This window comes from Argentina silus (genome assembly GCF_951799395.1).
Source record: "Argentina silus genome assembly, chromosome: 8".
Lineage (NCBI taxonomy): Eukaryota > Metazoa > Chordata > Actinopteri > Argentiniformes > Argentinidae > Argentina > Argentina silus.
The window spans coordinates 21,756,677-21,774,662 of record NC_139662.1 but is presented as its reverse complement, the minus strand read 5'-3'; the positions used below and the strand labels follow the sequence as shown (position 1 = coordinate 21,774,662).

Here is a 17,986-nt window from a genome sequence, read left to right as displayed (position 1 = left end):
GAAATAGCCCCCGTCTTTAGCCTTTGTTATAGAATGTACCCTATTACATGACCCCAGTATCATCAGTATACTCAAAGAGTAAACTAGAATTAATATCTTGGAATATAATCAACCTTGTAATGCAGAGTGATGAAAATTGCAGAACTGAGCTTGTCAAATTATGATGACATCGCGCTTTAAAGAACTTGGATTGACCAATAAGAAACGGCTGTGTCCCATGACTGATTCTCCTGTGGAGAACTGTATAAAACTATAACTGAAACTAGTCAAGTTTGGAACTCCTCTGGCTGCCTCTCATAAGGCGGTGAGACGTTTTCTCTGCACACTAAAGAAGAAGATTGCTTTGCTATACTCTTGACTCTTGTGGAATATTTGTTCAGTGTTAGAATTTACATGACGATACTTAGAATTCCCATAACGGCAGACAAATCAATACCTACAGTATGTACTGTAGAGGGACTATTGATGACTGGTTCCTGCTATATTGATTGCTTCCTGCCTTGATCCCTAGCCTTTCTCTGGCCGGAACCCACGGTGGCTTCAGACTACACCCTTCATCTGACCATTCTCCATTTCTGTGTCCAACTAATAAACCACATCTGGGCTGTTCAGCCCAGTACCTCAACCAGTGGGATGTGTGGAAGAAAAAGTAGAAATTTGAGCAGTTTGTACAATACTGTTGTTTCAGTTATGATTCAATGACATTTCCACACAGGCATCAGTTTATAAAGTATAAAAAGTTATTTTTTTTCCCTTTCAAAGATGTTCTCTGATGAGTACATGGCGAGCCTTACCCTCATGGCCTCCTGGATGTGGTCTTGTCGGACCACCTCAGCTGAGCGGTCCATGTACCACTTCAGACAGCGGATCAGCTCCCTACAAGTCCACATGTACAACGATGAGCAACATAAACTTCTGTATGGTCTGGTCTCCCTCTAGATAACATGAAACCATAGACCACCCCACCTCCATGCATTACCGTCATAGCGAGGCCTGTTCTAATGTTCTAATGTTCTTCTGTCTAATGTTCTAATGTTCTTCTGTCTAATGTTCTAATGTTCTAATGTTCTTCTGTCTAATGTTCTAATGTTCTTCTGTCTAATGTTCTAATGGTACATAATGTAGTAATGGTGTCATTACTTGTAGGCCAGAGCCCCTGAGAAGTGGTTCTGGATGTAAGAGTCCATAACAGGCCTGAAGTGGTAGAAGCGACTGTCCCTGAGCAGGTTGATGATGAACACCTGAGCACAGACAGATAGAGAGCACAGGGGGGGTTCAGGGAACTGCCAGGGTGAGGTGTGAGTGCTTAACATGTTTTTAATGATTGATACATGATTAATGTATGGAATGTATGGAATTAACACACACGTGTACGCACACACACACACACACACACACACACACACACACACATAACTCCATGCAGTCATGCATGTTCGCATGTATGTTTGCATGGGGTCACACACACACACACACACACACACACACACACACACACACACACACACACACACACACACTCTCACATGAGTTATTCATTGCATGACTACAGCATTGTGTTTCTTTAAGAATGCGATCTATCTATCTTGTCTTACCAATGACTGGAAAACCAGTGGGCCGTATTTATCTGTGTTGTCATCCAGGAGACAAAAGAGCGTGTCCAGGACATCCCTCAGGAACTGCAGGAGAGAGGGACCAGCTCACACACAATACACACATCTCTGTCACCGTGACGACCGTAACTAAACCACAAACTACAGTTTCTGATAATGTGGTCTCACCGCACCTCTCTAAGGCGCATCAGCTCCGTATCTGAAGATCAGTAAGATCAATAAGATCAATAAGATCAATGAGATCAATGGAAGAGTGGAAACGAACCTTGATAATCTCCTCTCCGTTGATGTGGCGTAGACGGCCCAGGATGTCCAAGACTCTGTCAGGATGGGCCTTCCAGTTCAGCAGGGCCAGCAGGTCCACTGGGATAGAATAGAATAGAATAGAATAGAATAGAATAGAATGTGTGAGGTTTTATTGAAATGTTACAGTGAGTTACCACTACTGTTTTAGCAATGTGAGTCTGGCGAGATGTATAGCTAGTGTATAGGTGTAAAGCTAGTGTATAGATGTAAAACTAATGTATAGATGTAAAACTAGTGTATAGATGTAAAGCTAGTGTATAGGTGCATAGCTAATGGGTTAGCCTTACCGTTCTGTGTGAGTTTGGTGGAGCAGAGCTGAGTGGACACCCAGAAGGTCTCCTTGGGGCTCCTCTGGAAGGGCAGGCTGGAGGGCAGGTTGGGGCAGCTGTTGAAGTCCTCCTTACAGCAGGGCATACTCAGGTACAGCCCCTGGTTACTGAAGGTGGCACTTTCATCACACTGATGAACACGGGGACGAAAGAGAGGAAAATGCATTAGATTCAGGTGTCCCATATCAAATGCTCAGCAGTGAAGATCATCGAGAGTGTAACTGTACAAGTTGAACTTCTGTGAGTTCCCCTCTGTATTCTTGATTTCTGTAATATCAGATGTTATCTTTTTGCAAGTGTTAATATGTGTGTTTGTGCTGATGATGTCCTGACCTTGTAGACGTAGAGCTCGTGGCTCTCGTCTGACAGCGTGGTCCCATCCTCTCTCATCAGTGGAGTGAAGGCGAAGCCGAACAGCTTCTTCTCCCCCTTGTCTTTAGCTGAGGAGAGACGCGAAGGCATCATACACACAATACCATCTACAATACACACCGCATGCAATACACACCGCATGCAATACACACCATGCTGAACTGCTGTGCCAAATACAAACACATCTAAGACTTTAGCTGTGATGACACAACCAAGAGGTACTGGCCTCATTGCATCCATGGGCCTTTCTGACCCATCATTTGGGACACACTGTACTATACTTGGGCAGGTACAGTACCAGTCAAAAGTCTGGACACAAACTTGCCAAGAGTGTGCAAAGCTGTCATCAAAGCAAAAGGTGGCTACTTTGAAGGATCTAAAATATAAAACATATTCTGGTTTGTTTAACACTTTTTTGTTGACTACATAATTCCATATGTGTTCCTTCATAGTTTTGATGTCTTCAATATTAATCTACAATGTAGAAAATAATAAAAAAATAAATAAAGAAAAAACATTGAATGAGAAGGTGTGTCCAAACTCACTGGAGCAGTGACGGAACTCAAAGCGCAGATGGGACCCTCTGAAGCGGTCGATGGGGATGGGCAGCTTGACCATCTCACTCCAGCGAGGACTGTTGTTGTGGTAGAGGACGAAGGAGCGGTGTTCACTGGTGTTGGGCTCCCCGCTGCCCAAACTGATACAGTCCTGACGGGGAAGAGAGGAGAGATTCTCTCACAACGGGTGGATGGATGGATGGATGGATGGATGGATGGATGGATGGATGGATGGATGGATGGATGATGGATGGATTAGATGGATGGATGGATGGATGGATGGATTGGATTGGATTGGATGGATTAGATGGATGGATGGATGGATGGATGGATGGATGGATGGATGGATGGATTAGATGGATGGATGATGGATGGATTAGATGGATGGATGGATGGATGGATTGGATTGGATTAGATGGATGGATGGATGGATGGATGGATGATGGATGGATGATGGATGGATGGATGGATGGATTAGATGGATGGATGGATGGATGGATTAGATGGATGGATGGATGGATGGATGGATGGATGGATTAGATGGATGGATGGATGGATGATGGATGGATGGATGGATGGACGAACAGAAGGACTAAAGGTTAACTGAAAAAAACAAAAACACAAATATTGTCCCTTACTTTGAGTGTGTCCCCATCGGCGTAGAGCACGTAGACGGTGACCTCGATGTTCTTCTGGACGCTCTTGCCCCCCCTTTCAAAGTCCCCTCGCTCCAGGGTCAGGTACAGGTCGTTACGAGTGTCCCCTTGAATACAGGCACAGGCATAGTAACCGTGGTTACTGACACAGGCGGACCGTGATTGCTAACGCGGCGCCTGTGTTCTAGAGTGTTCTCCCAGGCCTCCCCTGCCACAGTGTCACTACCGCTCAGAAAAACAGCGCTCACAGATGCCTACAGGAGAATGACATCTTGCGCCTCGGACAAAACTCCTCTCCCCTATGCTGTGAATAAGTTACGTGTACATGAAGACAGAGGTTTCAGAAGACCTGGGGCCACAAGGGATCCCCCGGTGTGAGGACGGGGCGACAGTGGTCAACATGAATTAGGATGATGCGGCGCTGACACTATGCAATGCACTTATTGTTCTTGTCAATGAAATATTGCCTTTGTGAGATGCAACACACATAAGCTCATAACTCTCAACCTCCCCTGTGAGGTCAGTGCTTCATAGAAGGGGTATCAATGACTACTGGGGAAGGTGATATTGCAGTTATTTATAAGATAAGATTACTGTTATTTATATCTATGTCATTTCCTTGGGGACAGATGAGTCACTGAGAGTCACTGATGTTGGGAGGTATTTCAGACTGGAGTAGAGGGAGTAGAAGGAAGGTGTGTACTGTAGTATCACTCTCAATACAGGCCTAGAGGAGAGACACTGGCTGATGAAACTAACAGAAATAAACATGCTCACACACACACACACACACACACACACACACACACACACACACACACACACACACACACAGACACACAGACACACAGACACACACACACACACACACACACAGACACACACACAGACACACACACACACAGACACACACAGACACACACACACACACAGACACAGACAGACAGACACACAGACACACACACACACACACACACACACAGACACACACAGCCTTTGAAGACCTGTTGTTTTCTGTGACCCGACTGCCTGTAGTGAGCAGCTGTAGCGTGGGCATAGTGGCCTATATTTCCTCAGCACCGGTCGAACTACAACCGAACTACAACCAAACGTTTTTATTAGACATGCGATGGCCTGGTGGACTGTGGCCGGCCTCCTTCTTCATCCACTGAAACACTGTACATGTGATGGACGGCCTCATACCCCTTACCCCCTTTACCCTCTACCCCTGTTCATTACCCCTCCTCCCTCCTCCCTCACCTAACCATGCTCATACCCCTTACCCCCTTTTCGTTAGACCCTCACCCCCGGCTCCTCACCCCTCAGCCTTTACCCCATCCCTCCCAATCCCCCCCCCCCCCCAACCACCACCCGCCACCCCCCCACCCCAATCCCCCACAACCCCCCCAACCTCCACAACCCGCCACCCCCCCAGCCCAACCCCCCATCCCCCTCCAACCCCCCCCCCCCCCAACCACCACCCGCCACCCCCCCACCCCAATCCCTCACAACCCCCCCAACCTCCACAACCCGCCACCCCCCCACCCGAACCCCCCATCCCCCCACAACCCCCCAACCCCCTGCTCCCTGCGCCCTCACCTGGCAGGATGACGTCGGGGAAGCCGAGCTTGCGCGTGAGAGCCAGGGCTCTGCTGAACACAGCCTGGTTCTCTCGTCTGATCTGCTCCAACTCACCCCGCAGCAGCTGCAGAGAGATGATGAGGCCTGGGAAGGGGTGGGGGTGGTGGGGGGAGGGGGGGCGGTAGTGAAGGGAAGGTTAGGGAGAGCGGGAGAGGGGGAAAGAAGGGAGGGGGAGCGAGGGGAAGAGAGAGAGTGAGACAGAGGGGGCGTAGAAAAGAGGGAAGGGAGAGAGGAAAGAAAGAGAGACCGAAAAAAGGGAGAAGGGGAGGGAGGGAGGGAGGGAGGGAGGGAGGGAGGGAGGGAGGAACAGAGGGGTATTTAAGGGACATTAGTCAGAGTGCGGGGGAGTGAGAGACAGACAGGAGCATGGATGGAGAGATGTAGTCAGAGCAAGGAGAAAAGAGAGAGATGTGGTGTGGCAATAGGGAATTAGAAAAAGAAAAAATAAGGGTTGGGTACATGGCCAGCTGAGTGAATCTGGTGACTCACATTATGCTACAGTGTTAGTCGCTGAAAAAACGCTGAGGAACAGTGATGTGATCTCCTTCCAACCGTGATTCTATTCGGCCAGAAACAGCTCTCAAGTCTGTCTGCTAGTAACCTTGCACTGAACCATCAATAATCATAACCCTTTCCTTCGGCTTATCCTGAATGGTGATTATCATGGACACACTGATCAATACCACGTTATGACCATGAATATTTGATTCAACCTTGGGGAACCTCGGAGAGACGGTCAGAGCCAGGTTCACTGAGAAGCAATGTAACTGGTCATTTTCAGTCTCAACACATGAATCACTTGCCTTGGCTCTGGATCGGAATGTGCTCCAGCCAACTCCTATGACTAGCTTGTGTTGTGTCTAGCCAATCATCAGTCCTTATGACGACTGACACCTGTTGTCTGAACAGAAAACGCACCAACACCATATTTACCGTAGTTGGTACTGGGGGCCGAGTACTTGGTGCTGGACTTGCGAATGATGTTCTCCTGAATCTGGAACCACTCGTTCTCGTTGTTGCATCTGAGGGGGGGGAGAGAACGAGACGGAGGGAAACCGTTAACGACACACACATTAGCGGGGGACAGATGGAGGGACGGGGACAGTTGACGAGGGACAAACCGAACAGCGTGTGTCCCAGAACCGTTTTCCTCCTGGAGAAAAAGGTAGTTTGGGGAGGGGGGGGAGGGAGACGCTATCAAGCAGCACATTACCCCAAGCGTACCGCGCGCTAAGCTAAGCTGACAGCCAGCTCTCCACCAGCCTTTTTCATTACCGTGGGCCCGTAGGCCCCTGGGAGAGGCAAGGGGAAACGCAAGGACTGGAGCCTTACAGGAGCGGACAGTTTAGAGGCAGCAGCTCTGCACTGAATTGCTGCTCGCTTTTGCAAATGGAGGTGCGCTTTCCCTCCGAAAATGGGGATGGACTGAACAACAGTTACAACGGTAATTCTTCACTCCATAAAGAGCGGTAATCACAATAGTAATATTCTTTATTTCATAGAGCACAGCGTGTTAATGTCGTCAAGCTGTTCAAATAGATAACGATGGGAAAAGTGAGTTTAAAAAGTATTAAGTTGTACAACTGAACTCAGCAGCAGGGCGTCATCAGACCGCGTGCAGCGCAGGCCCGACGCTGAGGAAGACAGGGGGAGCACAGGACGACAGGAGACGCAACAGTCGTTGAGTCACGACACAGCAAAGAATGCTTAGCTTTGTGTTATTTTCTCCTCCTCCTCAAACTTTGTCCTCTAACTTTGTTCATTTATCTAAGTGTGATGTCTCTCTCTGCCTCTCGGCCTCATCTCTTCATTGGTTGGCCGGGGTACAGGAGTGGCCCTCCCTGGCAGTGGCCCTCCCTGGCAGTGGCCCTCCCTGGCAGTGGCCCTCCCTGGCAGTGCCTAACGGAGTCAGCCAGATTCACATCACGCCAGGAGAACAATCTTAGGCCAGGGGTGAGCAGCTATTGATTTTCCAGAGGACACTTCATTATCATTCTGGTCAAAACATACAACACATCATCACAGCGGAGCCTTGGGTTGTCATGGAGAACATTCGTACAACATTCGTACAACATTCGTACAACATTCATACGACATCCTTGTCTCAAGAAATACAGCAGTAAGTGGCGTTGATACGTTATCCTGTATAAACATGGTAGTTCAGTACAGTGACAGTCTTTACAGTACAATTAATTAACAATTAAAGTAATAATACGCTTTTATTTATATAGCACCTTTCATATATAAGAACGCAGCTCAAAGTGCTGTACAATACCGCGCAAAAGAAAGAAAAAGGAACAGATTAAAAAATGAGAACAACCAAAACATCAGCAGAGTTCTGTACAATACAGTGCAAGATGAGATTAAAAACAAAAACAACTATAACATAATTAATCAGTACAATAAAAGCAGCATCACTCAATCTAGTTGCATAGATAGTTGATCAATACAATAAAATCAGCAGAGATAGCAGCATAGTTAAAATGCTAATTGAAATCCAAATTGAAGAAATAGGTTTTTAACTGCCGCTTAAAGATGTTTATTGAGCTTGCTACCCTGATTTCTTGAGCAACGGTATTCCACAGTTTAGGGGCATAGTTAATAAATGCCGCATCACCAACTTTCTTTTGGGTTTTGATAGTAACCTTCAATAAGCCAGCAGCAGAGGACCTGGGTGGTCTTGAGGGCGTATAGATCAGCGAATCAGTAAGGTAGGAGGGTCCCAGCCCATTTAGTGCTTCAAATATGAGTAGAAGGACTTTGAAGTCAATTTTAAATGGTACAGGGAGCCAGGGCAGAGCAGCTCAGACTGGTGTGATGTGCTCTCTCCTCTTAGTTTTTGTCAGTAGAGTTACAGTTGGAGCCTGTCTGTAGACTTCTTGGGGAGGCCAGTAAAAAGTGCATTACAGTAGTCAAGTCTGCTTGAAATAAAAGCATGAATCAGTTTTTCAGCATCCCGCTGAGTTAAAAACGTCCGCGCCTTGGCAATGTTTCTCAGATGAAAAAAGGCCGTCTTGTCGACCTTGCTAATGTGGGAATTAAAACTCAGATCAGAGTCTAAGATAACACCAAGACTTATAACATCTGACTTAATCAAGGGAGTTAGATTCCCAAGGCTGTTTAAAAGCATACCCCGTTTTTCAGTTTTGTCCTCATTTAGCTTTAAAAAAGTTATTGTTCATCTATTTATTAACAGCTGACAGACTGAGTTACTGAGGGGGCAAATAGCATTAGTATCATTTGGTTCAACAGAGATGTATAACTGAGTATCATCCGCATAATATGGAAGTTGACATTGTCGTGGTCCCCTGTGGCTCAGTTGGTAGAGCATGGCGCTAACAACACTTAGGTTGTGGGTTTGTTTCCTGCTGGGACCGTATATACTGGGAAATGTCTGCACTCACTGCAATGTAAGTCGCTTTGGATGAAAGCGTCAGATAAATGGCATATATTATTGTGTGCTCTGATAATGTCGCCAAGCGGTAGCATGTACAGTGAGATTAGTAAGTTTGTTACTTTCCACCCCTGACATTGTAGGTTACATTCAGAGGTGGAAGGTAACAAACTACTCTTGTTACTGCATTTTCACAAGATTTTTCAAGGATTTTAACATTTTTTAAGTAGCTTTAAATGTCAATGCTTTTACTTTCACCTTTTGAATGAAGTATTATACCTTGCTATTTTATTTCCAACAATCTCTACTGAGTACAAGAATGTTCAGAGCTTTCTGCTCTCTGCTTGCCTTGAGCTGAGTTATCACTGGGGCGCACCCGATCTGTTCCCTCTGTCGTTCCGGGTGGGTGGAGTTATCCCCTTCTGAGCACTTTTATCAGCCTTTAAGCGCATACCCCGCCCACCCAATACGCTGTGCGTTGCAAATGAAGCAGACCCAATACATGAGGGCACGGCACCCTTCAAACTATCTCGCACCAGGTCGGCACAATATGTTCACACAACCTGTACCTCCAGCTGCTTAAAAATAACCAGGGAAAAGCCTTGGAATGACTTGGAGTGTGTTCAGGTTAAGACAAGAAGCTTAGGAAGAAAGCCTAGTATTTCAGCAATAAGGTTATGCTGGATGTCTGGTGAATGACAGCTGCTTTTCATCAATGTGTGACAAACCAATGCTAGTTGAACAAAACAAGGGACTGCTAACTGCTAACTATAGCAGCCAGCAGATGAGATTAAAAATTGACACTGTTAGCAACAAGGATTGTCAGGAAGGTGGACAACCTAGGAGGATTGAGGTCAGGAGCATAGATATAGAACAGGATGTCCAAAGCAGACAGAGGTAGGTTAGATTACACATTAGAAATATAATTATATTTTTATGGACTACACCATACCTTATATGAAATGATCTGCATTGCCTAAATAGTCAAAATTATGAAAGTGATGAATCTACGATCTCACAAGCCTCATCACCCAATAATTATCTTTAATTTAAATTTACTGAGCTACTTATGAGCTTCCTGGAATAGAACCTTCACTTCTAGTGATGTACAGCACCAGTCAAAAGTTTGGACACACCTTGCCAAGACTGTGCAACGCTGTCATCAAAGCTCAAAGGTGGCTACTTTGAAGAATCTAAAATATAAAACATATTCTGGTTTGTTTAACACTTTTTTGTTTACTGCATAATTCCATATGTGTTCCTTCATAGTTTTGATGTCTTCAATATTAATCTACAATGTAGAAAATAATAAAAAATAAAGAAAAACCATTGAAAGAGAAGGTATGTCCAAACGTTTGACTGGTACTGTACATTTTCACTAAAGTAGGAGTACTTCTAGTAGAGTGTGATTCGTTATAGTACTCTTTCCCCCTCTGGTAAGAGTGTAGGTTGACGTTGTTACATAATAGGTGCTAACTGTGAACAATCTGATTTCTTTGTGAAAGACAGATGACACACTACCAGTCTCCTCCTGGTGACTTTCTATGTGTACTGTACATATTTCAATGCAACAAGATACATATTTTCCAGGGCGTTCAGTGGCGTAGCACACTAAGGCGCATACCATATCATCGCAAGGTCCCCGGTTCGATTCCGGCCATCGACATATCCTGCATGTCATCCCTCCTCTCTCTCTCTCTCCCATCCTTCCTGTCAATCTCTACTATCTCTATCCCAATAAAGCAGAAATGCCCTAAAAAACATATTTAAAATAAAATACATACTTTACAGATACTGAAGTTCTTCTGAATAAGAGCATCTGCTGAGTGATGAGCGGTTGTATTAGTGAACTCACGTGTAAACCTTGAGCACGAAGTCCTTCTCCTCTTTGAGGTCGGTGATGGTGTGGAACACGTCGCTCATGGCCAGGACGGCGCAGCCGTAGGGCCTCCTGTACTGCACGTGGGGCGGACCCTTCTTAGAGTCATTCAACAGCATCCGCCCTGGACACAACAACAACAACAACAACAACAACAACAACAACAACAATGATGCGTTAGCTCTGTGGGGGGAGAACTGCTCTGCACATCCAAGGTCTGCTTGTAAATAAATAAACATTGTGACATACAGTACCAGTCAAAGGTTTGGATACAAACTTGCCAAGAGTGTGCAAAGCTGTCATCAAAGTAAAAGGTGGCTACTTTGAAGAATCTAAAATATAAAACATATTCTGGTTTGTTTAACACTTTTTTGTTTTACTACATAATTCCATATGTGTTCCTTCATAGTTTTGATGTCTTCGATATTAATCTACAATGTAGAAAATAATAAAAAATAAAGAAAAACCACTGAATGAGAAGGTGTGTCCAAACATTTGACTGGTACTGTATGTACATTATATATTCTGGCCCACGTGACTTACCGGTTCTTATGACATGGGCAACAATGTACAGGTCTCTCTTCAGGTCTTTACTGCTCAGGTCCTGAGGAGGAGCACAAAGAACATCAATGAAGTCAGCCGCTTATAACAAGTATTGTTTGTATTATAACAAATACTGTGTAGTTAAATGGGTTTGTGAGGCGTGATTGGTAGTCAGCGTCTGGTGAGAAGGGAGGAGGAGTTACCGTGAAGAGCGCACACAGACGGTCAATCTTCTCCGGGTTCTTTGGTCCTCCATTCTTGTTCAGTCTCACCATGAACTTCTCACTGAGAAGGAAGGCAAGTGTCATATGTCAGCTGAATAACAGTCAACCTGAGGAAGAACGCTTCACTTAAACACTTCAGCAGATCAGCCTGGCCACGTACTGTATCTGTCCTGTTGTGTGTGTGTGTGTGTGTGTGTGTGTGAGTGTGTGTGTGTGAGTGTGAGTGTGTACTGTGTGTGTCCTGCTGTCCTCCACAGTACCTGATCTGCTTGACCTCTCTCAAGGTTGTGTGTGTCCTTCATGTGTGTGGTGTGTGTGTGTGTGTGTGCATGTGTGTGTGTGCGCGTGTGTGTGTGTGTGTGTGTGTGTGTGTGTGCACGTGTGTGTGTGTACGTGTCCTTTCTGTGTGTCTGTCCTGTGCGTGTGCATGTGTGTGTCCCGCCGTCCTTCACCGTACCTGATCTGCTTGGCCTCGCGCGTGTCGTAGAGGGAGAAGAAGACGTCGGCGTCCTCGCTGATGGTGTTGTAGGTGAAGCTCTTCAGGTTGATGAAGAGATGGTGTGGCACGGGAACCCGGCAACCGTCGCCGTGGCGCTGACGCACGCTGTCACCCTGCGAACGAACGGACGACGAACACTAACAACACAGGTCCTTACCGCAGGGTAGCTCTCCCACCGCGCCGCACACATGCTACGTGTCTTTACTCTGCCAAGGCTGTAGACACGTTACAGGGATGTGTTTTGTCAGATAAGCGATCATTTGACTTGAATGGATATGTGTGTGTGTGTGTGTGTGTGTGTGTGTGTGTGTGTGTGTGTGTGTGTGTGTGTGTTGCATTGCTGTGTGTGTTTTGAGTTTGTGTTCAAAGCTGTGGTAATCATTCAAAATGCTGGTGTGCAACTTGGGTCTCATTTCTTATGTATTTAAGTCATTAATCGCCAAAGCAGCTTTTGAGTGCGTTCATACCTGGTTTGTGCTTGGCTGGCCACAGTGTCTGCTGGAGACATGCTGAAGGACAGAAGGCAGAGAGAGACGTTTGTCTTTAGTCTTTTTCACATTCAGGATTGAGGCTAAACTGTAATTCTGCTCATGTACAGCAGAACAGCCTCACACACGATGACTGTACCTGTTGTACAGTACAGCGGATCTGGATAATATCTGACAGAAATGCACCCACCGATTTAGCCAAGAGGCTGTTTCAGTGTTGCTGTATCCCTAAAATAAGCCCACATGAGGTAAAATGTGAGCCTGTGGGAGGGGAGAGGATAAAGCCTACACACACACACACACACACACAAACACACAAACACACACACACACACACACACACACACACACAAACACACACACACACACACACACACACACACACACACACACACACACACACACACAAACACACAAACACACACCTCTCTGCTCCGCAACCTAAAGAGCTCCTCTACTCCTACCTGAAGAGGCGCCAAGGCCATGTGCCCTGCCAAAAACAAGCTCACTTTCATCGACAGAGTGAGGAGGCTTTCTGGCAGGGATGAGCAACGCTGTTGTTTCTGGACAGAGCACTTAATGCACTAACAATCTGCCTGCAAAGCTGAGAGAAATGGCAGAGGAGTACTAGGAGGCTGCCGGGCAGGTGGAGAGTGTATTAGGCCGACATATGGACCCTCCACTACTGGTCAGACCCTGTCTCTCATCTCAAAGATGGCCTCCCATGACATTACATCTGCGTCGGTGTGCAGTAATCACATATCCCTAATTCTGGATCTGGTTGAGTCATTCTAATCTCCTTTCACTGAGGGGTAGATGTGGAACTCCCACATTACGGCAGCTAAAATTTGCCAAAGCGCATTTGAGGCATTACTTATTTATAGAATTATGTCTCGAGTCAAAAACGTTGGTTTACATAACCAGGACTGTAATATGTGATTCATTTTCAATAAGCAAATGTGTGTTTTTCCAAAGCTCTCTCCCAAAATTGTCACAGTGCATTATGGGGACGTTGCTGGTTAGCGTTCAGGCTTCTCAGAGTCACGTGCGCGCCTGGAGAAGGACACGCTCAACGCGGCGGCAGCGCGGGCGTGAAGAATAGGGTGGGTGAAGAGGCGTGGTCTGCGACACGTGAAACGTGCCGCCTCTTGTGAGTCACCTTCTTACGGATGATTTGATAATCGGCACATTCACATGTCCCCGCACATACCAACACACACACACACACACGCGTGCATGCACACACGCACACACACACGCGCTCACAGACACACACACGCAAACACACACGCACATGCAGCAGACACACACACACACACGCGCATGCACCCAGACACGCACACACATGCACTCACAGACACACACACACACAAACGTGCATGCAGCAGACGCACACACACGCACGCACACACACACACACGTGCGCGCACGCAGACACGCATACACACACACACGCATGCACACACACATACGCATGCACGCACAAACACACACGCACGCACACAGACACACACAAACACACACACGCCCACATATTGTACATAAACACCGAATTAAAGCAAACAACAGACTCACACATAACCTCCACATACAATTACACACCCACACATCTAGGATGTCCTCGTACTATCAGGCAGAAGAAGCCCCATGCTTGAGAAATATACATTATTAATAGACACAGAATGTTCTAATAAATGCAGAGCTTGCGGGGTCAGTGTTCGCTCAGCGCCCAGGGGGTTCACATGAGAAACGATGTGTAATATATTTGCACTCACATATAATATCCACACACAAGAGCACGTCGTGTTCTGACCAACAGTAAGACCACCCAACTGGATGTTGACCGTACCATTTTGTAGAGCTCAGATACGCTGATGTGTTCCGGATCCACCATTTCAAACTCTTTTCTAGGAACAAGATCCAAGCCAAGGTGCCTAGCGACACCGAGAGAGGGAGGGGGGAGGGGGGAGAAAGAGAGAGAGAGAGGGGGGAGGGGGGGGAGAGAAAGAGAGAGAGAGAGGGAGGGGGGAGGGGGGAGGGGGGAGAGAGGGGAGGGGGGGGAGAGAAAGAGAGAGAGAGAGAGGAGGGGGGGAGAGAAAGAGAGAGAGAGAGAGAGAGAGGGGAGGGGGGGAGAGAAAGAGAGAAAGAGAGAGGGGAGGGGGGGGAGAGAAAGAGAGAGAGAGAGAGGGGGGGGGAGGCGGGGAGAGAAAGAGAGGGAGAGAGAGGGGGAGGGGGAGAGAAAGAGAGAGAGAGAGGGGAGGGGGGGAGAGAAAGAGCGAAAGAGAGAGGGGAGGGGGGGAGAGAAAGAGAGAGAGAGAGAGAGAGGGGGGGGAGGCGGGGAGAGAAAGAGAGGGAGAGAGAGGGGGAGGGGGAGAGAAAGAGAGAAAGAGAGAGGGGAGGGGGGGAGAGAAAGAGAGAGAGAGAGAGAGAGGGGGGGGGAGGCGGGGAGAGAAAGAGAGGGAGAGAGAGGGGGAGGGGGAGAGAAAGAGAGGGAGAGAGAGGGGGGGAGAGAAAGAGAGGGAGAGAGAGAGGGGAGGGGAAAGGATGGAAGAAAGCAAAAGAGAATTGACATTCTTCAGTATATGACATTGTTTATAATCTCACAAAACAGCACAATAAACTAAGCAAGACTTATTTGAACCATGCATTAGCTTGTTCCAACAGCCAAATAACGTTCCACGATGCAGACATTTTAAGAACAAAAAGAAACAAATGATACTCTTGGTCAGGACCACAGCCCAGGACTAAAATAAAATGTAGGTCTTGTGTAGCTGACTGTACCCTTCACACCCTGAATGTGATGTGACAGGTGGATGCTCACGTTTACATGTGCATCATAACACACATATCACACTCAACCAGGAACATGTGGATTACAGTACTACAAAACTACAACCAGATGGTTTCAGACCGTCAAATAGCAGATCAGACCACAACAGTACGCGTCGTGTCTGGGAGATACATGCCCAGCTGGGTGCAACACTAAGTATATGTCTATGATGTCTCCCTCTACAGGCAAAATGCACACTGAAGTTGACCTACAAAAACTCCAAAAACAAACGAAACCAACAGATGGTCTTTTCACCTACCGCTCTTCGCTGGATGAGATGGAGAAAACAACAACTACTGAATGAAGAATCACTGCTGAATTGTCCTGAATTAGGAGCAACAGCATCATAATATATATAAGATATGCCATTTAGCCCTCCTAAAGACCTCTTCACCCCCACTACCCCCCATGTACTAACCCTAACCCCAACCCTAGAGACCTCTTCACCCCCACTACCCCCCTGTACAAGTTCTCTCTTGTTAATTTTTTTTTTTAAATTTTTTTAAATTAAAAATAAATAAATAAAGGCTTTTGGCATTGTGACTGCCTATGGCCCCTGGTCTGAGCATTGATTACTTTGTCTTATGATGACTGTTCACTTACTTAAACAAATGTATTTGTTGTAAGTCGCTTTGTATAAAGGCGTCTGCTAAATGCCATAAATGTAAAGGTAGCTGACAACGCTTTTATCCAAAGCGACTTACATTGCAGTGAGTGCATTTTTCAGTATATACGGTCCCAGCGGGAATCAAATCCACGACCTTAGCGTCGTTAGCGCCATGCTCTACCAGCTGAGCCTCAAACTGTGCTCGGTACGACCCAGCTAACTCACTCGTTGCCCCAGTCCAGCCGTACGGTGATGTGTCTCTTGATCTCCCGGGTCTGGTCCTGGGCCAGGTGGCCCTGGATGAGCTGCCGACGCAGGTCGATGAGCTCGTTCATCACGTGACGCAGCTTGTGGAAGAGGTCCACCTTGTGCTTCTGTCAGGACACACACACACACACACACACACACACACACACACACACGTACAGAAACATGTCAAGTATCAACACACTCGGTGGTGGATGAGGTGAGTTCCCCCCTCCCCCCCCCTTTGCAATGTAAAGTGCTTTGAAATTCAGTGAAAGGCTCTATAGAAATTCAGGTCATTAATGGTACATTTTAAATAGATAGTGGATTGAGGGTAATGGGTTGCCTTTACATTGTGGTTTACATTAGGTTTGAAAGCACTTTACATTGGATTAAAGTAACACTGCTAAATGGTCGAACATCATCGTTGGAGAAATGATAATAGAGATGGTGATGACAGGGTAACAAACGAGCTGTTCCTGCATATCCTGTATGCTCTCTTTCCTGCCCAGTGTTTATAAATATGAGCATCGCTGAGAGAAAGCTGCAGCGGCATAATTAATGAGGGACCTCCTGGTGATCGCTCGTTTCATCATCAACCCTTTTCTTCATGGAAACTAACTTATTTCAGCAGCAAGGACAGTGCTTCTAAATTGAGGCATGTTCTCTTCTCTTCCCCCCCCCCCCCCCCAACGGTTTGACAAGCCCACATTTCCTCACAGGTTTGTTGACGTAAGGGTAGAGATTAAGCGCAGCTACAAACCTCATGTAAGTTTAATGAGGGCACAAACAGGACATGCTCTCAAATGCTGCCAGCGACTCGAAAAACAAAATACTTTTTGTCAGAGTTGATGAGCCCTCTCGGACGGCTGTTCTGTAAGGCTAATTATGCACATTATAACAGATACACACTTATGCTTAGGCCATTGCTCCCTGAGGTACCACCAATAATTCTAATTGTCTACAATAAGCCCGAGGGGGGGGGGGACGACAAAACAAAACACTTGAGGGGAAAAACGCATCAGCATCTAGCCGGCGATACGCCCTGTTTTAATGGGTGACGACCGCGGTGACTAGGCCCCACTACCGCACAGAGGGAGGCGAGTATCAAAATAAGCAGCGTTAAATCAGCGGTTTGCATTAGCCGAGCTTGAGAGGATGTTACATCACCACAGCCCTGCCTCGGGCTCCTTGGCTGCTCTGAGCATGAGCAGTCCTCAGCGAGGGGGTTACGTAAAAAACATGCTGCTAGCTCGGCAACCTCTCAGCTCGGCTCCATCCTCCAACCCCCACCAACCACCAACCACCAACCGCATCTCCGCGCCCTCTGAACACGGAGCAGGATAAGGCTTTCTTCAGGCTCCCAGTGAACACTTCCAAAGGGTGGTGATGCCGATTGAAGGTATAACGCTGCGCTGGGTTTTGAAGACGATGCCAGAACAGAGAAAAAGCAGGCGAGGATCTACAGCAACGACATAACGACACACCGTGAAATTGCCTCAGACGGCTATAAGGCCTGTCATCTATGGCACTGTGACTATTTATGGTTTAACACAGATGCTTTATGAACATGTAGAGGGGAGTGACAGTCTGAGTGACACGCTATAGGGACGCTGAAAAAGGGCCATATTCTGTGTTCTCAACTCCAACGGTTTGCGATTCGCGATGGCTTCCGGTTCCCCGGCGTCTCGCGAATAATCACGGGTTATCAGGCGCTGAACGACGTGGACGGAAACTGCAAACGACTGTAGTCGGTTAAAGGTCCTGTCTCGTCGAATCTTCTGAGGTAAACACTGATGGGT

General features: G+C 46.8%; 1 protein-coding gene across 1 annotated transcript in view; it reads right to left on the bottom strand.

Annotated features, from left to right (window-relative positions):
• The window catches only part of LOC310808336 (dedicator of cytokinesis protein 3-like), a gene marked incomplete at both ends in the record, with an annotated part of 47,533 nt that overhangs the window by 15,914 nt on the left and 13,633 nt on the right, over positions 1–17,986 (bottom strand). Inside the window, 17 exons of the mRNA XM_083675181.1 lie at positions 795–876; positions 1,141–1,241; positions 1,596–1,679; positions 1,879–1,976; positions 2,207–2,378; positions 2,582–2,688; positions 3,166–3,328; positions 3,816–3,940; positions 5,433–5,558; positions 6,408–6,496; positions 10,724–10,871; positions 11,291–11,351; positions 11,494–11,575; positions 11,972–12,150; positions 12,481–12,522; positions 14,351–14,435; positions 16,164–16,312. Coding sequence (XP_083531307.1) covers positions 795–876; positions 1,141–1,241; positions 1,596–1,679; positions 1,879–1,976; positions 2,207–2,378; positions 2,582–2,688; positions 3,166–3,328; positions 3,816–3,940; positions 5,433–5,558; positions 6,408–6,496; positions 10,724–10,871; positions 11,291–11,351; positions 11,494–11,575; positions 11,972–12,150; positions 12,481–12,522; positions 14,351–14,435; positions 16,164–16,312 — 1,893 coding nt within the window. The remainder of the gene's footprint in view (positions 1–794; positions 877–1,140; positions 1,242–1,595; positions 1,680–1,878; positions 1,977–2,206; positions 2,379–2,581; positions 2,689–3,165; positions 3,329–3,815; positions 3,941–5,432; positions 5,559–6,407; positions 6,497–10,723; positions 10,872–11,290; positions 11,352–11,493; positions 11,576–11,971; positions 12,151–12,480; positions 12,523–14,350; positions 14,436–16,163; positions 16,313–17,986) is intronic.